We start from the raw sequence: 22,071 nt of genomic DNA on the forward strand, positions 1-22,071 counted from the left end.
TAACTAACTCCGAGTTAATTCCTAGGTCATTCGTGGAGGCGACTGATATTGGTTTTTTAGTCATATATTCGTTTCGGATTTGCTGCCGTGAAGAGCGGCCTGGATAACTTCACTTATTGCGCATATTAATAGGGGCAGTGAAACAACCGCCATAGCTTTGTCAATAGTGTATTAAATAGTACACAGCAGTACTAGCTATGAATAATGTATACTTTTGCTCAACACGTTTTACGCAGCGTAGCTCACTTTTAATATTCCGGTCATTACTCAAATACTACATAGTATGACAACTGCTCCTTCTATGAAACCGTCATAATACATCAATTATATATATATATATATATATATATATATATATATATATATATATAATAAATTAAGTGTTGAAACTTCAGAGCCGCATTTTGTAACCGTGAGCTTTAAAAACATACAACAGCACGATATTAACACACCTTACTGAGTTTATTTAGTTGAGTTTCACCTTTAACTGAGTTTCAAATTTAATTGAGTTTCTTATTTAATTGAATTTGATATTTAATAGAGTTTCACATATCTCGTTTCATGTCAAATATGTACTAGTTTTATTTATCATTTCACGTTGAAATTCAAGTTTCAGAGAAGAAACTAATTACTATCAGAAACATGGTTTCTAAATCATTATCTAAACCGTTATCGTCATTCTAGAACTCTGCAGCAGCAAAAACTGATTTCTGGTCGCAATTTCAGCTGCATTTTAATAACTCTATTTGTTTATGAATGTCCATTTCGAGTCGGTTTCAAATAATTGACTTTAACTATTTGATAAACAAATATAGAAATATATAGAGAAAAATACTGATTTCGCTTCAAATTGGAATACTTCACATAAAAAACTGATTGCAAGGCTGAAATAGATCTTTCCCGCTCCGCTCGATTTCGTAAAACCACGCTGGTGAAAACGCCTCTCCCGAAACTAAAATTTCAGTCTTTTCGATTTCCGCTGGTTTTTTTGTATTTCAATATGCATAATTGATAGGGTGTCTTTGAAGAGGCACTTTTTAAACTAGGAAATATTTGAGAAATTGAGCATACTTGCCATCCATGTTAATTCCATTGTCAGACATTATTTGATACAGATTCTCTTCGTACAGTCGGATGCAATAGTTATGATATATCTGCATCAAGCAATAGAACAAAGCAGTTACACAAATGAGACGAACAACAGAATTAGTCTTCATTAATTCCAAACTATTTTGCTTGTTCGTCAGCAACTGTTTGAAACATGACAGATTTGGAAGGCAAGATTATTTGGAACCTTAAAGGAGGCGGCAACTTCTAAATTCAGAAATAAAACCGACTGCAGGTTTTTTTCTCTATTTTTCGCATCTCTGGCATCTTTCGCAACTCTGCAGGGCTTTTCTTTCCGAAAAAGTTGATAGCAGAAAGCGAAGATTTTTATATCAAAAAATATAAAATATAACTATTTAAAGCCTTGCCTGGATTTGCTCCAAATATCACAGCTGAAAAGGCTATGTTTCAGAATTTACACAGGTTGGCCATGTGATTTGCTGAAACAGTGAACAAAAGCCCGTCAGACAAAAAATGATAACAGATATCAAGTTCTTGAATGCAAATGTAACGCCAGCAATAAAGCTAGTAACTGACGTTCTCTTGATACAAAATTCGTTGTTGCTGATGATAGTACATAATGAGCCACGACGTTTTGCAATCTCGACACTTCGGCTATCACTGGACAATTTCGAGAGGTACTACTCTTCCTGTCAGTCAAGTGAAGAGGCAGCACCATCTCATCAGAGTACGTCGTGTGTACTTCACTTCGATCAGTCCAAACTATTCAAATCCTGTATGAGTAAATGGGACCAAACGTTCATCAGTTAGCTCTCTTGGGAGGTTCGCCACCTGCGGGTGATGTGAGTTGGCACTCTTAAGTCTATATTTGACATATCATAACTGGGTTTTCCAAAATGTGTTTCGCAATCAATTGGTCCAGAATTTTCTTTGGAGAACGTTTCCCACAATCTCTGTGCTTTCTCGCATTTTGAAACTCAGTGCTCTCTACAATCTAAAAGGTAAAACCGTATGATTCGCTGTCAAAGACATAGGTTGCATCGTGCTGTTATCAATCATTAAATATTTGAGTAGATCTTTCTCTCGGATGGTGCGCTGAGTGTAGGCATTGTGGGACATTTGAAGCATCTGGCGAAGAATCAATTTTGGAAATCATCACACTATGTTTGCTTTCTGACGCGATCTCCCTAAACAGGCTCTCGAATCTGTAGCTTCAGGACAGTCATTTGTCCGGTATGTGCTACGTGACACGATGCACATTGCTTTTTCAAATACCAATTTAAAATGAACGAGTCTCCTTTTGCATCTGATTTGAAAACAAACCCGTTTTTTTTGCAATCGGGTAAGTATCAACTCAAAGCAAAAATCACTGAACCAATTTAGGAGCTTTATTGCCAACTCTTTGCTTCATAGCCGTCCTCTTGACGCCCATATGGCTCTAATTCAATTCTTATCGTGAAGGATGGACAAATTCCAAGTGAATCGAACACTGCTTAAACGAAGGATACACATTTTTTTCAGCTATTCTTGCTGAAAGTTTCTTTTAGTTCCAAGACAGATAAAGAGATTATCTCTATCTACTCTCCAGTTTAGTCGGAGGATCAAAGATGATTAAGGTTCAATGTCGAGTGCTTTAACAATTTTTGTACACCATTTTTTCTGGGCCTTTAATTTGGTCTTTTTGTCACTGGTTAACAATTTTGTGGAATTGAATCTAAATTTGCTGAGGATGTTCCTACTTTTCTGGTAGAAATCAATGTTTTTTGAACACTCTGCACTGATTTAAGCAAGTTGTTCAGTAGAACTCTAACTTTTGAAGATTGTTTTATGGTGTATTGCATTATCAGTCGCAACTTGATGCAAAGCGTAATTTGCCTAAGTTGGTTGCTCTTTCACCTCAAAACGAGTCGGATGTACCGCCGAACAACTGTTTTTGGATCTGCATCTTCCGGGCATAGAAAGTTTAGGTACCTACTGTCTTCATTTGGGACAAAAACTTGAAAGAACTTTGCTTCTATGGTAACATATAATGCTATTTGATTTTCTGAGGAGCTATACATTATTGCATTTAGACGTTGCAGCAAATCTGTCGCAGATGAAAGCGTTTCATTCAAGGAAAAATTTGACATTTTCTTGCTATGTTTGACACTCACCTGCCTTTTTTTAAGCTTGAGCGGACTCATGACATGGTGATGTGGCAAATACCAAAGCAATTAATCTTTAGTTTGGTTTAACTCCTTTTGTCCGATTTTTAGGAAAAGAGATTCAACTTTGTCATTTGTGTCAATAGTTTTATGAAAGCAATTGAAGAGCAAAATTAGCTCGCTTGAAATCTTTATCTCGCACAGAAGACTCACTTCGTAACGTCCATCATTGAATCGTGTAGTTTCAACCAGAGGCTTGGTTGCTCGTTTCTTGTCCTGTGAATGAGTGATTGCATCACCAATTGAAGCATAGGACTCAATGTAACAACATTTGCTTAGCTGACTTTCTAATTTGTCGTCATCTATTAGGGATTCCTGTTGCAGCAAATTTGCAGCTTGTCTTGCTGGATTGGGAATAATTATGTCATCAAAACTTTCATCTGAGTATCCGCGAATCAGTTTTGTCTTCTTGACTCTTGATTATTAATGAGTGATGAATGTCGTAGCAGTCTTGTACAACAACAAAAACTTGAACTGCATTCAAAGTATAAAAATGATCGTGTAAGTGATTCAGATGTGGGTAACGGTCCATGATGTTTTGACATAGTTCTAACGTTTCGTGATACTAAGATTGCTTCTGCCACTAAGATGTACGCAAGAACTCTTGGAGTTGAAATTCAGACTCAATTGCTTTGTCTTTGCTAGAACTTAATTTTTGGGTCAAAAGAGCTAGGACATTTAGGTTTAAGTATCTATGCAAATATAAAATGCGCACGACTGGAAGTCCTCCTTCTGTGATGTTTTCCTTCTGCTACATTTGCAGCATATCAGAAAAACATTGTGGCTTCCCTATGTGAGATGTCCCTGTGCAGAAGATTTTTGAATCGTCTAACGAAATTAAAAACACTGAATGTTTTAATTTTTGCGTCCTTTAACAGTTGACAGGGTCAAAAATATTTGAAACACAATTTGAACTTCTGGTGGCGCTCTCGCTGCTCGATTACGTTAATAACTTAAACTTTTGTCACGCCCAGGTAGGGTGCTGTCAACTTCAACGGTACGTCTGATATTTATTGAATTGTTGGAGTCTTCGCCACTTTAAGCGAAAATACTTTTTTCGGTTTATTGCGGCTTTGAAATGTTTTTTGATTAAATGAATAATGTGATAACTGGTAATACAATTCTTTATGAATAATTGTTTTGGTAGCACGAAGTTTACCTCAGTGTCGACACCAATCTCGTAGATGTTTCAATAAATTTTTGTTAAAATCAGGATACTGTATACTTGTCGCAGAACTGAACGCTACTTCTTTTTCCAGGCCAGCGTTGGCTCCAAATTGAATTTAAACGCTAACAGCAATCGTATTAACGTTGGCGATTTTTGCGATACTACTTGAATTTTTCCGCTGAATTAGTTGATAAGCATAAATTTTCTTGAGTTGGGCATTGACTATTGCGCTTGGTCTACGCTTTTATTGCAGAGAAAAACACAAAAGTATGATTTTAAGCAGAAACTCACTACTGATGTTGCCGCTCTGGCTTGACCCTTGAGACTGGGCTTCAAATTTTGCATCTTTTTAGAATCACTGAGTTGTTTTTGATGAATAACAACATCCATTAGACCCGAACATTCAGGCCACCTTGAATATTTACCGATAGCTCGGTTGGTTTATGTTTCGGGAAGCATCTGGAACCACAACTTATTATCGGCTGATAGTTGAATATGGAAGTAGTTCGATTTAATCATCTGCTATTCCTGCTCTCAGCGGAGCTATTGCAAGATATGTGCATGAGACTCCGACTCGCTCGTGCTTCTGGTTGTGTGATATGCGAATGTTCCAAGCAGATTAACTGTCTGTTTAGAGCACTCGTTCTGCTGATATGTGTGTAACTCCACCAGTCTTCATGAAAAAATTGGCGATTTTTGATCTCCTGAATTGAGCTTTGGAGAAGCTGTGGTTGGTTGATGCCTAAAAACCCGGAGAATGTTTCTACTCATTTTTTGGCTGTTACTACTTTCCCGCTTAACTGATTTATAGGTTCACAGTGATAAAAGGCCCCTTGATGTTTTTTTAACTCAATTGTAAGACGTTACTGCTCTTCTTCTGCTTCCGAGTTTTTTCGATCGTTTTCGAGTTGTCTTCGCTGTTACAGACGTAGTTCTGCTTCTTTCTGGTTCAGTGGCATCTGCAATTCTTCTTGGGCGTATATTGGCTCTTTTTACACGTTCTATAAGAGGTTTCTCTGATCTTGTTTAACCATCAAGATCTCAGGTTCGATTCGCTCAAGCTTAAATTGCTTTGAAGTGCTTGTTCTCCATACACTGAACTTTTTTGATCCTGTCCGCAGACATCATGAAAGGAATCTCATTCTTTCCTCCCTTCGAAATTGATAAGCTTTTAATTTATAGTTTGATTTGAATCAATTTCCTTGTTTTCTCTGTATTCCACCAGATGTGCCTGATTTCCACAATTGTTGATTTGCTTCCGTTTGAACCAACTTTTATACCAAATGTTATCAATGCTAAAGTTTTGCCACTAGGGTGTCAATATATGGTTTTAGCAATTGGCTCCACTCTGAGTAGTTTGTATCAAGATTGTTTATTAGACTTTTCATTTTGTTGAGCAAAATTTGATTCTGCTAATTCAAAATATCGATATTGCTTCTACTCAAATTAAAATGTTCTGCAGTATGTGTCAGGTTGTTTTTATTTCAGTGTGATGTCTTGAGAATAATCTGAGTAGGTCAATCTTTCTCCGTTATCTTGAGCTGCATATTTGTCATCCAATTGATTTTTTCCAGTATTTGGTTTGTCTTTTGTTGGCCATCGACGCTGTGCTCCTTTTGTCCCCCGAATTGTTTCTAAAATACCTTGCTCTTCGTGTTATTGTTGTTTTAGAGGCCTTGTTTGTTCGACACAATATTGCGGCTGCTTAAAAACCTCGGAACTTAATTTTCACAGCATCGTCCTCGAGATCTCCTCCAGCGTGATTCCTTACTGTGAATTCAATTAGTTTGTTAAAACTTTTATTTGCTCAGTCGTTCAAAAAAATTTCAGCGTTTTTGATAGAGTGATTGAACTCAAGATTATCCTTAATTATAAACTATATTCAGTGAAGATGGTAAGATTGCTAACTTCTTTTGTGAAAGCTCAACTAATTGACAAAATTCGCGGAATTCAGGATTGTGCAAAAATAACTGTTTTCTTGTACGTCGTATAGGTTAACCATTTAGGTTACGAGCTTTACTGAATTTTACAAGGCTTCAGTCAATGATGTCAAAGTTGCGAACTTTTTGTAAAACTTGCCAAATTTCGTCTCTGGCAGATTTTTAACTCAAAATGTCTTAGGTTTATTCAAGATCCAAATATTATCTGAAGGACAGTCAGTTGCTCTTCGTGATAGAGTCTAGTGGCTCTTTAACTAATGCTTGTACTTTACTCTTGCACTTTAAAATTTTTCAGTATAACGATTTTTGAGTTTTCACTAACTTTTTAAGTTTTAGAGTCTATTCTTTTCTTTTTCTGTTGATCTGATGGCTTATCTTCTGTTTACTCGTGCGCCTAAAATATTGTTTCGGGAGCGTTTTACAAGCTAGGTGGCAGCTAATAACTACAAAATCTATTTAGTTGAGTAGTTACGCCTATTAGGAAATTTAGGCAAATTTTGACAATCCAAACTTTTAAAAATGTGTTGAGCATTTTTTAAGGAAATAATCTAATATTTGAAAACAAAAGAAAACTTGCTTCAGCTGTTCCTGAAGGAATCAATCTAAAAAGAATCAATCATTTAGAAAACAGGCTGTTTTTTTTAATAAAATTTTCTTGATTTTTCTTACATTAAAAAAATGGACTTTTGTTTACAACTGCGAGGAAATGTTTTGTTATTTTTTAATCTTCACGGTGTTGAAATTTCATCCTCGGCATCATAAAAAGTCTGTTTCAGATGTTGGTTTTAAAACTATTTGCTTAATAGAGCAACGATGTGATAAAAGAGGGCAGTTTTTCAATCGAAAGCAGTGGTCAATGACATTTACTATGAGGAATCCGCGTCCATTTGCTGATATCTCCTGGCGTTCACAAAGAAATATTTATCCGTTTTGATTGTTTTGCGATACTAAGAAGTAGCCAAGAAATTTCTGCAAGGGATAGAGACCATTTGTCATTTGTGTAGAAAATTAACATTTATTATTTGAATACTATGAACTTCTTTTATACTTTTCGCTGGAAATAGTCAATCAAAATTTAAAAACTATCCAAATCAACAAAAATTTCACAAAACTTTGCGATCCACGGATTATTTGAAAAAAACTGTTCATTTTGTGTTTGGCTATCCTAATCAAAACTTTTTAGTTGTTGCTTTACTCCATATTCTCCAATTATTTCGGTTGCAGCCGAACTCTAATTTAAAGAGCTTGAGAAAAATTTTGTTACATAAATATTTTTCTAAATCAAGAAAAATATTGGAGATATATGCTTCGTCAAAATTTTTCTACTTTTGACTCGTTTGTATAACATACCTTTTCAAACATTTTGCCAACTAGATATTTGACATTATTGTAAAGATACGTTAGATTGCAGAACAAAACTCAGCACTGCTAAAGCAGTACAAAACATTTTTCAGCGTAAATGAAACTCATTGCTATTTTTCTCTGGCTTATTTCTACATAGCCTTATAGTTTCAGGGTAGCTGCGGTAAGGAGCGGAACTTAAAGATCAGCTAAATTTTAGAACAAATTCATTCACTTTTGCTCTTTCTGATTTCCTTCTGTCGGTGAAAACCATATCGATTACAAACAATTGTGCCCGGTGCAATGAGAAGCAACTCGCCTTGTTTTATATATATATATATATATATACAAATTCCACTTTAATACAATTGCTCTCATTTTCGTTTCAATTTTTTGATATTATGAAACAAGCAGTTGTGCGAGTGGGCTAATTAGGAGAACTATATGTTAATAATGTTAAATGATAACTGGATCTTTTTTCATTTTATTTCTCTTTCTCAAAAACACAGAAATTACTGGAAAAATTGTTTAGTGCGATCTTTTTTGATAAAAATTCTTTCTAGACCAAAATTTCTCTATTGGTCACTTGGAAGCAACATTTTGCATTCAAATTTTAAGATTTTCAATAAAAAAAGTTAGCAAACAAGAAAACCAAAGAGTCATAGAAGATTGACAAATCCCATTAAAATGTTTTTGGTAGACTTTACGGTTATTCAGCAGTTATAAAGTTCTCAAAATTTTGAACGCATTTTCGTACCCATGCATATAATCTTTCGGTTTTACAGAATTATGTGCATATCCATGTTTCAACTGGAGATTAGGTAAGTATTAATGTGCCTGAACCATAATAAAAGTTGTTGTGGCAAAATTGAATTACTTCTCGCATTTTTCTCTAAAAAAATTTGTCAAAATTCTCTCAATTATTCTCCTATTTAACACATATGTTGAAAAAATCACTGCATTAACATTGTTAAATGTTGCTTGCAAGAAAAATTAAGTCACTTTTAATTTGAAAACGATACATTTTTTCCATTCAACTCTTGTTCTTGAAAAAAGATTTCTTATATAATTTCTCTAATTTCAAGATACCAAACCAGAGCCAAAAACAACAAGGTTTGACTAAAAAAATGACTTTTTTTAATACTTGATTGTCTCAGGTTTGGTTATATCTTATATTTAACTACAGATAGCAGTTTGCACTTTTTTCAATAGTTCTTGTTGAGGGGTCGAAGTTTTAAAGTTTGCTCAGAATAGCATTTAAAAAAATATATAGTATATTTTTTTCGTATTCATAAAATATTACTTGTTCATCATACAGTTTTGTATCTATAGACGTCAGTGACTCTGAAATTGATCATGCAAGAGGCATTTTTTGGGGGCGACGTTTCTGTGTATCCTGCTATTTTTGCGCCCCCTCATAAAATCAGATGCTATTTGCCTTTGCACAAGGCAATGTACTAATTTGCGTTTTTTAAAAAAAGTTCCCGATATTTTTCATTTTGTCAATCAATTATCAAAACAGCCAAATTTGACCTTGAAATGAAAAATTATTCTAAAAATTGAGAAACACTTTAATTGATGCAAAGTGACATTACAGAGCCTGCGTGACCCTCTGAATATATATATATATATATATATATATATATATATATATATATATATATATAAATTTAAATGAATTAGGCAATTTGTAACAATTTTTAGAATTCTTTTGTTTCCCTGTAACTTTCAGTAAGTTATCCCAATTTATTATATCAGTGGTATTAAAAACCATTAAAATCTGTCGTATGCAAAAATCAGTCTGTTCTCTAAATTCAATCATTCCGTTGTATTATAATTTAATTGATATATAAATAATTTGTAAATTCAGCTGATGCTCTATTTTTTCATTGCTTTCATAGTTTCACTAAATTCATTTTTTCAGTTATTATAGTTCACTTAATGTTACAAATCATTTTGTTACAAACTATGAACGCAACCAGTAAATTTTCTCAGTTCAATCTTTCAGTGATTTTACATTTACTTAATGTGAATACAAATTGTAAATTCAGCTGATGTGTAAGTTTACAACAAAACGATGACAAGAATCTCAGCTATTTATCAGAACATAATAGCCCGTATTGGAATATACAAAAAACTCGACTTTATCTCACGTGCTTTTTAAAACTAAACTAAAACATTTTAACAGCAAAGAGAAAAAAACTATTCAGAAAAATCACGTTTTTTTTAATTTACCTTCGGTTATTTTGCGATGGTGAAGTTCTGTAATAGCAGCTAATTTAAAATCAAATAAAATCTGTTTGTATTTTAAAACAATGAACAGCAATCTTGGCGGTAATCATAAATGCGACAAATGTGCAAATGAAACTACAGAGTTGTTTCACTGTGAAACGTGCGATCGTTCTCGAGAAGATAACCAATCGGAGAAGGAATTTTTGTGTGACGTTTGCGTTGGATCTCATTTGCAGCGAGGTCATATAATAACGGACATGAAAGGCTACGAGCCTTTAGTCTGTCCCGAACACAAAATGTTGCAGCAAGAATACTGCAGAACGTGTGATTTTACATTTTGTAGCAAATGTACACAAAAGCACAGCAAGCATGAGTTTGATACGCTCGAAAAAAGAGGCTCCGAATTGAGAGGACAAGTCTTCGAGCTGTTAGCAGAACTTGAGCTTGGAGAAAAGCCGCTTCGATTGAAGAAGGAAGAAATGTCAGATATAATTGAATCACACAAAAAAGAGCAACTTATGTTGTTTCAGCACTTGGAAAAAGAAATTGAGAAGCTGCGACAATCTTGTTCAGAAATTGTTGAAGAAAATTGCAAAACTCTTTCTACTGGCTTCAGGCAACTTTCGGAAAGTGTTGAACAGACTGTTGATTTACAGAGACAATTTCGCGATTTGTTAGCGTCATCAAATGCTCGTTTGTTAAAAGATTTTTCGACAAGAAAGAAGGATTATGAATTAAACAAAAGCGAGCGATGCGAAAAGATGGAAAAAAGAGGACAACCATTAATGGGCTGTGCGACCAGTACAATTACCCAAAATTTTAAGAATTTTACGCAAAAACTGAGATCAGATCTAAAGTTGGTTTCTTCGATAAAAGAGGGATCAAAAATGCCAAAGAGAGTTGAAGCAATGAATTCAAATTGTTTAGAATCAAATGAATTTTATTTACAAGATTGGGGGAGTCATCAATGTTTAAAGGTTTCAGCTGGTAACGGTCAACTCTGTGTTCAACTTGTTGCTTGCAGATCTTCTCGATTGGTTGTTTCGAATGATATGAAAAGAGTCACTGAGTTTCAGGGAAACATTGATATCTGCTTTGCTTTCAGTAAACGGCGTCGGGAATTATTTGAAGAATCAATTTTGTTGCTTCTTGTAGGGACCTCCGCCTATACTTTTAATTTGACGAAAAAAGAACTAAAAATGAACAAAATCACACCTATTCTGTACAAATATGTCTTGTGTCCATATTGTGACGCCCGTGATTCTATTCATTGGTGTTACTGGGACGAAGAAACAAAGTTGATCAAATTCACCCATGATGAGATGTTCACAATCAAGTGTGATGCACTTCCTAAAGTTAAACGAAATGACAAATATAGCGTTTGCTCACTCATGTTAATAACAGCTGACAACAATGTCATCGTTGCCGATGCTCATGAAAAGAAGTACTGGATTATTGAAGTTCGAAACAAAATTAAAACAATCAACTCTACAACCCTACACCCTTCAGGCATTGTTCTCCTTTGGTGCCGTGAAGATGAATCTGTGTTTATGACGATTATGAAGGATAATAAATTCAAACCCCTTGCGAAGTGCAAATGGAATACAAAGTCACTTTTCACAAACATTGAAGTGGACCTATATAAATTGAAAATAATACCTGGAGTGAGAAATTCATCTGGAGAGTACGATCCCTACTTATTTATGGTCAAATGGTGATTACCTTTCTATAGCATAGTGTCTCAAGTTTCATAACTGATTCAGCAAACCAATCTACAAAAATTAGCCTCTTTGGTTTCTTTACAATATCTAGTTAGAAGTTACGATGACAATAAATTATTGGTAGTGAAAGGGGTCAAAATAATAAAAAGTCTGTTTTTAACCAAAAGGAACAATACTCCCATTTTTTTACTAATCACAATCTTCATCTTCACAAACCATCCCATACCACAAATAATCTGTGAGAGACAGATTGTTTCTGATTAGCTAGCTAACTGTTATTTCACTAACTAAATAAAATTATAAAAACTAGAATTCTTTGCTTACGAGTCTTTCTACTTGGAAGTTAATTACCGTACAACTGATTGACCTCTCGTGTGGAAAAGGTATGCGGAGCTATTGAGCATAATGGAAAAATCAATATTTTTAATTGGCTTATATCTAATCTATTAATACCTCGAAATCTCACTTCAATTTTTTTTTCAATCTGTTTAATCTAGACCTACGTAACCTGACCCGTGACATGTTATATATGTTATAATTAGCTATTATATATGCTTTCAGATTTGCTTTGATAAAACTGTATCTGATAAGTAATTACGATGTTCTTCCAATTGTGAAAATTAGTTTTATTCTGCATTCGAACCGCAGTTCCAGAGTGCAGCCATACACAGAGGGTTGCAAATACTGAACTAACCATTCCAACTAAAATAATTAACCACAAGAGAAAAAATTTTCCATACGATGTATTTCTGCGGAAACGTTTACAAGTAATGTGTTGAAAACAAAACCCCTATACTTGCAGACAGTCGAGTGAGCGGATGAAATTGACGAAAAGTTAAAAATGTGTGACAATAATCGAGCAGTCAAATTGGAATATTAATGTAAACATTTAAGGAGAGACATAACTTGCGGTTGATGTATATGATCAGGATACAAAAATGCCGTTAAGCTAACCCAGTGAAAATGAAACCTGATACATGTTGCCACGTCGTACGTGTTATTGGTCACAACTTGAAAACACTTGAAATAAAATGCCGAGATCTCGATAGGCCAAAATGATTTGCAAACAAACTCATCATGAGATCTTGATAAGATTCTGTCAAAAAATTTTCTCAATGCACCCTGTTAAGCTCTTCATACTAATAAAATTGGCATAAAGTGTCGTTTAGGTGGAAGAATGATGAAAGATTTATATAATAAGATAGAAAGTCAAAAAATGTGACACCGGCTACAGGCTTACTCTAAACTGCCATTACTATGGAGTTGAATATCAGAAAAAAGAAATTAAACCAAAGTAAAAACTACAACAATGATTGTCACTAACAAGATATGGAATATACCGTTTGCTAACAAAAGTTTTCATGTCGGTGTTCCTAAATCATATGAAGGAAGTTTTGGTCGTCTAGGATAAAGCATAAAAGAATTATATTTGTCTCAAATTGGATATACCTTAACGTCAATTTTAGTTTCCCATTTCAGCATGAAAGTATGTTTCTTTTTCTTAAAATTAAAATGGTGAAGTTAATTTAAGTTTTCATTCCGCAAAATAGTGAAGTTTTTCAAATAGTTTTCCGATCAGCCCTATTTGTTTTCCTGCCTTAAAAATAATTGTCAAAGTTACCAGAAGCTGTTACGAATTATGTTACATGAATGTTAAAGCAGGAAAATTTTTGTTAAGAAAGATACAAGAAACCAGTTAGTCATTTGGCCAAAGCGTCGTTGCCAGCAAAGAAAGTCAGTTACCAAAATTAATACCGCCTAGTGATCCAAATATTGCCAGTGAGACGTTTTTTGCGCAAATAAGTCTACAAACCGAAAAAAATCTCATCAGCAGATTTCAGGTTGAACATTAAATGATTAGAATTAAGTAAAGACTTCCAAAAAAACTGTAAATTATAGTCGTAATATCTTAAAGGTTAAAAAAACAACTATAGTTCTGCCCTGAATCATTAGAAGATTATTAGAAGATTTGAAGGTTATTAGAGAATTTAGAATTAATTTTCAGAAAATTGAATCTTGGGGTAAATTTCCGAGATTTCTGTTTCTGTAAAGTCACCATTAAAGTTTGCCACAGTTCTTTTTTTGTGTATCTGATAGCCTCCAATACAGTGTGTGTTTTAGAGTTTTGTTGAAGTTTTCTTGCTTTTTATGAGATTCAAAAATCCCGTTACTCACCATTTTTTTGTTAATCTTCCTCTTTTTTCTGCTGAATTAAAATTTTATCTTTTTGCGGTTTTACGCGTTAAGTGATGGTTTTCTGGCTTTTATACTACTAGATTTTAATATTTTTTATTTTAAGGCATTAGACCAATTTTCACGGTCTTTTCACTTTTTGTCACATTGTCTATTGGAGTTCTATTGGAGTCAATTGGAGAATTACCTTATTGGAGTTCAAAATTAGGCATTTTATTCACTTCAAAGTTTTTAAAGGCATGGTTATGATTTTAACAACTTCGACACCCCTTTCCCGATGAATTTAATTCAATTTTTCACACTTGTCTATAACTGGCGTTTTTACTGTGCTTTTTTAGTGGTATGAATTTTACTGGATAATGACAGGTCTCATTGTCTTTTATGGTGTAATAAATGAGCCTATATTCTGAATTGAGTAGATAGCTGATGGCTTTTGTGACTTTGAAAACAATTCTTTACAAAAATAAATACAAATTTCTTTTTAACTCCGCATTTTTCTTTCCTCCATTTTTTCTACTGGTCCTGTTAAATGCAGGTCACATATGACATAATTGTTGCTGAGGGAAGAAGCAAGTGTAAAACTGATGTTTTTAAAGAGTTCGTTATAAATCCACTGGCTTCGAATCAAGTTTTTCACAAAAAAAACTACTTTGTTACCTATTCTCATGAATGAGAGGTCCCATATCACATAGAGCGTTCGTATAGAAGGCTGAATTGAACATTTTTCGAAGCGCAAATTATGACTTTACGGTTTCGACAGCGTTTTTTTGCAAGTTTTTTTTGAGTTTTTGTTTGTTGTCTCTATTTGTTGTTCTTTTTGTAACCGGATAAAAAAACTAAATAATGACAGGTCTGAATGCCATCCTATAGGAGCGTCTGTGTTTATATAAAAAAATTTGGATAACTTCAATTGATATCTAATTGTTACAGAGTCTAATAATGTATTTGTCCATATCTGTTCTAGTGAAGTGAAAATTATGTTTTAGTTTCAGTTTTATCTCACGCTATTTTCACTTTGGTAAAGTTGTTTGCGTTTGAGGCGATCTTGTTGCTCAAATACATTTTTAAATGCTTGAATTTTCGGGGTTGTCTATATGCTCCTCATTTGGTAGACATTTATGCTAAACATGCGGATGAGCGGGGTCGGAACTTTATGTGTAAACGCACATTGCCGATCCTCCTTGTCTGTTTTTATCGTGAAATTGGTTTTTAATACGTGAACAAAAAGCATTAAATCAAGTTTTGTATTAGCTAACTCCATTAATGCTGCAAAAAATTTAGTGGCATAAATTGTACCTAATATTCCAATAAAAAGAAAAATAAATTTCGGCTATAGAAAAAACAATAAGATAAACGCAGATTTTTCCATTGAAGAATTTTCACTGATGGTTGAATGTTATTAATAGGAGAACATTACGATATAACCAAAAGTTTTGTTAAACAGACTTACAAAACGTTGTAAAAAACTTATAGTATCTTGAGCAAATAAAACTTGATTTTGTTCTCTGTTCACAAACCGAAAATATTTGAAAAGTGCACACATACTGGTAATTGCTTTTTTGGCGTGCTTGACTTTTTGGTGATCCATTTTTAATCGTTGAAACCCAATCAAACGTAAGTAACTTACAGCTTTTGCAAGAAGAAACAATATAGCGAGTTTATGTTTTCGCATTCTTCTGATCGATCTGATTATAGAATGCTCAAGGTAACTATTATTATCCAATTAGAAAATACTGAATTTTGATAACTATCGCTTATTAGCAGATCCATTAGGAAAAAATACCCAAGTCAATTTAATGCACTCGGCACGTTCAGCATTTCTGCCTTTTTTCATTGAAAAAAGAATCGGATATAATTTTCGAAAAAAAATTCCAGATGAAGACGCGTTAGGCAAATGAATGAAACTTAGATGTGATCTGACAATCACTTAGATTTTAATAAAATTGAGGCTTGAATTAATTTTCCAAGATTTTTGTATCTGTAAAGTAAACATTAAATTTTGCCACAGTTCATTTTTTGTGCATCTGATGGCCTTCACTACAAAAAATAATGAAAAAATATATAAGTAGTTTTTCTACAACGAGTAGAGAACTTGACTGCTTGGCTTGCGTTTTACAAAAAATTTTCTATGAATGTCTTCAATCCTGATTTTTTTTTTGAATTAACGTGTTCATCCATTTTGTGTGTGTGTGTGTGTGTGTGTGTGTGTTGTTAAAATTTACTTGCTTTTCATGAGATTCAAGAACCCCGTTGTTCACTATTTTTCTCTTAGTTTGGCCAAGTTGGAGCTCAGTGTTCGCAAAGAAAGAATACTTCGTCTTCCTCTTTTTTGTGCTGAATTAAAATTTATGTTTTTGCGGTTAGTGACGGTTAGTGATGGTAGTTTTTTTGCGTTAAGTGATGGTTTTCTAACTTTGATACTACTAGATTTTACTATTTTTTTTATTTTTAGGCATTAGCCCATTTTTCTCGGTTCTTTCTCTTTTCGACACTTTGTCACATTATTTACAGTTCACAAATTGACTTATTTGCGTTCAAAATTAGGCATAATATTCTTTTAAAAGTCTTTAAAGGCATAGATTATGGTTATAACAACTTTGACACGCCTATCTTGATGAATTTAATTGAATTTTTTACATTTGTTTTTAACTGTCGTTTAGACTTTGTCTTCTTAGTCGTAAAGAATTTCCTGGATAATGGCAGGTCCCATTGGTTTTTCAGGGAGTAATAAAAGAGCTTTTTATTATGATTTGCAATAATTTTGTATCTGTAAAGTCAACATTAAAGTTTGCTACAATTCTTTCTTTGTGCAACTGATTGCTTTCACTACAAACCTTAACGAAAAAAACACAGAAGCAGTTTTTTTGAGGCAAGCTTTCAATTTACTAGAAATTTATATATATTAAAATTCAATCTTGCCGCTATTTTTTCTGAGAATTAGTCTGCTTCCCTTGCTCTTTACAAAATTTTTTAGATGAATGTCCTCCATCTTGGTTTCTTTAAGTTCCCGTGTGCATCCACTTTGTTCGTTTTTTAAAAAAAATGTTGAAAAGTTTTCCAATAGCCTGCAAATTTGGGGTTCTTAAACTGAATATATGTGATATTAAATCAAATGGCTTTCTCATGACGCATTCCACTAGTCCAACAGCATAATTCCAACACTAAAATCTCCAATATCTCATAGACGTGATGCTCTGTGTCGTAATTTTTTAGATTTAGATTGCTTACAAAACATCCACAACCAAATGCGACGTTGCAAGCGTCTATCGGTACCATGTTTTTGCGTTAGTGTTATCGGTATGTTTTTTTTTTCATGTTAGTTAGTTCACATGTGTTTGTAGAAATGAATTTCTTGCTTATCATTATTGCTTTTAAGACTTCTCTATTACCTACTGCAATATTAAATGTTTTTTTTCCATTTCGTATAGTTTGACGAATTTACAATAATCAAATTAGGCAATAGCTGATTATTACCTGGTCTCAAAAGGTGTCATTGTAAGTATATGATAAAAATAATACCCATTTGATACTCTTTGCTTCATAAAGCTAAAAAAAACCTTTCAAAAAAATTTTACAGTTAATTCAAGTTACCTTTAAATATTGTAAACAAATTGTTTGTCAACGTATTAGTTTGTTCCCAGTGCCATTTTGCCCAACAAGAGAGAGAGAGAGAGAGAGAGAGAGAGAGAGAGACAGAGAGAGAGAGAGAGAGAGAGAGAGAGAGAGTGTTTTTTCTTTAGTTAATGAGTCACAATTACAGGAAACTTTTTTGAAAAGAAAAAATTGAAAAATTTGTTTTCGCGCAATCAGTCTATCTGACCTAAGCAATAAAAGATGCTTTTGTTATACCCTAAAATCCTTACTCATAATAGTCTGCTAAGCATCAGAATAAGTCTTGAAATTTAATAGATTGTTGAATTCTTCGATATTTTATTACTTAATCCGTTATGTTTTTGTGACAACATTCAAGTTTGATTCCCTCATTTTTAAGACAATGTCGTTTTTGAAGACAATCCAAAAGTGTGGGCTTATAAGTACATTTTTGCAATGTATAAGGTTGCATTAATACTAAGAGGTTTTTTATTGGCATCTCAAATATGATGTCCCGTGAAGTGTGTCTTGTTGCTTTTATTGTGATCTGATGATCTGATTGCAGGCGCACCAATTGCTGACTAAAATCTCAAATCTCTATGATTAATGTTTTAACTAAAGCACTAAAAGTTTTCTTTCTATAATCATCATAATGTTCTGACTAAGAGGCTGCACTATGGAAAACTTCAAGCCGGACAAAAGTTTCAAAATGAAGTTCATTCTATAATAAACCAAAGAACCAAACCAGAGCTTTTTTCTTCTTTTATTTCAAAAACGAATGATTTCTTGGCACGTAATCAATTTTGAAAAATTTGGTTTTGCATAATAGCCCATTTAAGTCTACAAAAAATGTCTTAGAATTTTTTCACGTGCTTTTTGTTCAACTTGAAGCAATAAAAGCTGAACAGTTGTTTTTGCATACTTTTGACGATACATCATTGTAAATTAAATCAACAAACGACTTACGAGATAAAAAACAACTAACTTTTTTTGCATAGAACTTAAATACTTTTTCTCACGTGTTTCTTTACTTTACAGTTGACAAAATGCTACATTTACAAAAAATTAATTAGATGTATTCTGTCTCCCCGTCCCCCGTATAAAAATAACGTGTTGTCATATAGCACGTCACTATGCAAAAAATAGCATGTGAGTTTTGGGGTGTAAAGTATTTAGAACCACTAATGTGGAGGGCTGAAACCCAATAGATTTACAAATACTTCATCAAACAGTTTAGCGCGCAATTCATTTCTGTACTTAAGAAAACTTTGGTAGTAAACAGCTACAACTCAATCGTTTTACTCTTTTCTTCTTTTCCGTTATTTTTTTCCTAGGAATGATAGCGACCATAATAGCTTCTACTGTGCAACGTGCAGCCGTGATCGAATCAGAGCCATTCCGAATCAAAACTTTGTGTGTTGCTTGCATTGCACTTCTTTTGCAACGAGTTCATTTGATATGCGACAGCTAAACTTATGAACCTTTAGTCTGTCGTGAACGCAAAATGTTGCTTCAGGAATATTGCCCAACGTGTGATATTTCTTTTAGTTGGAAATGTATGAACAAACACAGCGAACTTCAATTTGATACGCTTGAGAATAGGGTATCCGAAGAGAGAAGAAAGGCACCCGAGAGTTTAACTGCGCCCGAACTTGGTGAAAAACCAATTCGTGAAACGAAAGTGTTATTATCTCAAACTCTTTAAAAATTGGCAGCATTTGATGCGGCAACATTTGCAGTTCAAATTTGAAAACGTAAAATTGTTTTTTGGAAGCTCTTGATAAGCATTGTGAAAAGCTAAACACATATTTGGAACTTTTTTCTGAGAATTCAGATGGAACTGTCGATTTACAGCAGAAGTTTCAAAGCCCATTGACTTCATCAAATGCTCAATTGTTGAACGAATTTGAGTTAACATTGAAAGAATTTGATTTGAATCAGTCTGTGAGAGAAATTCTCATGAAAAACGAAGCCTTTGATTTTCATGATATTTTTTCTCACAGTCTGATTCAAATCAAAATCTTTCCTTGTTGACTCGATTTCGACTCAGCCGGAGGCTTCCTTTTCAATAATTGGTTCATGGTTGAGTGTGACACACCTCTAAAAATAAGAATAGACTGCTCATTTAGCGGCCATTCGTTGACTTTTTTCAACAACTGATGGTACTGCGATTACTGCAGATGCCCTAATAGAGATCGGTTCAAATTATTATTTGAGAAAATTTGTGTAGACACCAGCTGTACTTTTCTATTTGTATATCTGTGTTTTTTTGGTGCTGTGAAGATGAGTCTGTTTTCCCTGTTTGAGATTTCTTAGATTTCATACAAGGATGATAAATGATTTCATACTGTCCATGTTTGGTGTCTTAGTACGATCCTTGTAGGAAACTATATCCGATCTTTGAATGGTTACCAGGTATTCATATTTGATCTTAGTATGATTACCAAGAATCAAACAAATATTTTTCAGACATTTATCAAACATTTACCTTTTAATTTTCATGTTCTTTTGATATGGAAACACCTATATGATTCCCCGGCATCATTTTGTAAAATTGGGGACCAATAAAAGAGTAGGTCCAAAAAGATAACCAATGTATTCATATTCTCTGAAGCCAGTTGGTACTTATAAATCCTCACTTATGAGAAATACTTTAAAAAAATTGCATATAACCTCGAATTCGTTTCCTGAGTATGTTTAAATTGCAATATTAATCTTTTGGCGACACAAAGAATTAATTGTATATTTCAAATGCGATATAATAATTTAAAGTTTTGCCTGGCTGCAAAATACGGGAAGTTTGTAGCACCAGTCAATGTTTTATGTGACATGTATAAAATTGTATGTTTTCCGAGAAATTTTTCAACTACATTAGGCTTTAAAATTTTGCACGTATGATTTCTATAATGTATATATGAGGTCTTCAGCGCCATTGGGCCATTGAGTCATATGCTTAACTTTACCAATTTTTACATTTATTGAATTAAGCTTGTTTTTACTAATATTTTGTGTCATTGAGATATTGAGCCACATGCTTAAATTTACCAATTTTTTCATTTACTAAATTTAGCTTATTTTTACTAATATTTTCTTCATTTTAATAATCTTGTTATTTTACCCTAAAAAAAAAATAAAAATGAGCCATATATGCTTTAATTTGCTAATTTTAACATTTATTAAATTTTAGCTTATTTTTTACTAATATTTTCTTCATTTTAATTTTTCTTGCTATTTTACTCTAAAAACAATAATAACAAGTATGAGTCATAATCCTTAAGTTTACCAATTTTATACATTTTTTAAATTAAGCTTATTTTCACTAATATTTTTTTACTTAACGTTTCTTGTTATTTTACTCTGAAAACAATAATAATAAAAATAGAAATAATGCAAATAATCAAATGTGTCATTTTTACATTTATTAAGTTTTAGCTTATTTTTGCTAATATTTTCTTTAATTTAAAATTTCTTTTTATTTTACTCATAGAACCTAAATTCACCACAACTATCTTTAATACCTTTCTCATCAAATGCATCCTTTACTATATTCATAATAAAAAATAAAAAATTAAACAGAAATAAGCTTCAACCCGCATGCTTGCGCACACCATGCGCACAGTTGCGCACAGTCTTTCTACTCAGAATTATGCGCAAGTATGCGGGCATGCGCTTATCTCTTAATTTTTTTTAAAAAAATCTGATTATAGGGCTAATTATAAGGCAGTGATAAGGATATTTATAACGCTAAAGATAAGGCTAGAAATAAGGCAAATTATAAGGCTAAAGATAAGGCTAGAGATAAGGCTAGAGATATCATTAAAAATCTACTCTTCTAAAAATTTATCTATAACTCTGCCTTTGGCTTTTAATTTTCAATATATTAGATATTATTTATATTACTCTGATTCTTCTTTAATGGGATTATTACCTTTAGTCATATCTATATTTTTATGACAATTTTTTATATGGTTCCTTAAACCACTAAAGCGAATAATCGAAGGGCAATATTCACACTTAACTTCAGTTGAATTAAATTCTTTACAAATTGAATTCTTTTTTCGAAAACATTTTATCTGTTTTAAAACTGTACATTTATTACACACTTTCTCTTTTATATCAAATTCGATATTAGTATTAGTAAATCTAGAAGTAAGATTAGAGTTAGATGTAGAAGTAAGTAATTTAGCTTATTTTTACTAATATTTTCTTCATTTTAATAAATCTTGTTATTTTACCCTAAAAAGATAATAAAAATGAGCCATATATGCTTTAATTTGCTAATTTTAACTTTTATTAAATTTTAGCTGATTTTTACTAATATTTTCTTCATTTTATTTTTTCTTGCTATTTTACTCAAAAAACAATAATAATAAGTATGAGTCATAGTCCTTAAGTATACCTATTTTATACACTTATTAAATTAAGCTTATTTTCACTAATATTTTTTTACTTAACGTTTCTTGTTATTTTACTCTAAAAACAATAATAATAAAAATAGAAATAATGCAAATAATCAAATGTGTCATTTTTACATTTATTAAGTTTTAGCTTATTTTTGCTAATATTTTCTTTAATTTAAAATTTCTTTTTATTTTACTCATAGAACCTAAATT

At 32.8% G+C, this 22,071-nt stretch overlaps 2 protein-coding genes across 2 annotated transcripts in view; both read left to right on the plus strand.

The window, feature by feature from the left end:
• The window catches only part of LOC142338183 (uncharacterized), a 104,635-nt gene that overhangs the window by 37,387 nt on the left and 45,177 nt on the right, over window positions 1–22,071 (plus strand). The gene's annotated exons all lie outside the window — the stretch shown is intronic.
• On the plus strand, window positions 9,901–12,303 carry LOC142338698 (uncharacterized). The gene has a single exon (XM_075388569.1). It carries the CDS (start codon window positions 10,037–10,039, stop codon window positions 11,669–11,671), a length of 1,635 nt encoding a protein of 544 aa, XP_075244684.1. The 5' UTR covers window positions 9,901–10,036; the 3' UTR covers window positions 11,672–12,303.

The sequence above is a fragment of the Convolutriloba macropyga genome, chromosome 4, assembly GCF_964194025.1.
Source record: "Convolutriloba macropyga chromosome 4, txConMacr16.3, whole genome shotgun sequence".
NCBI classification, from domain to species: domain Eukaryota; kingdom Metazoa; phylum Xenacoelomorpha; order Acoela; family Convolutidae; genus Convolutriloba; species Convolutriloba macropyga.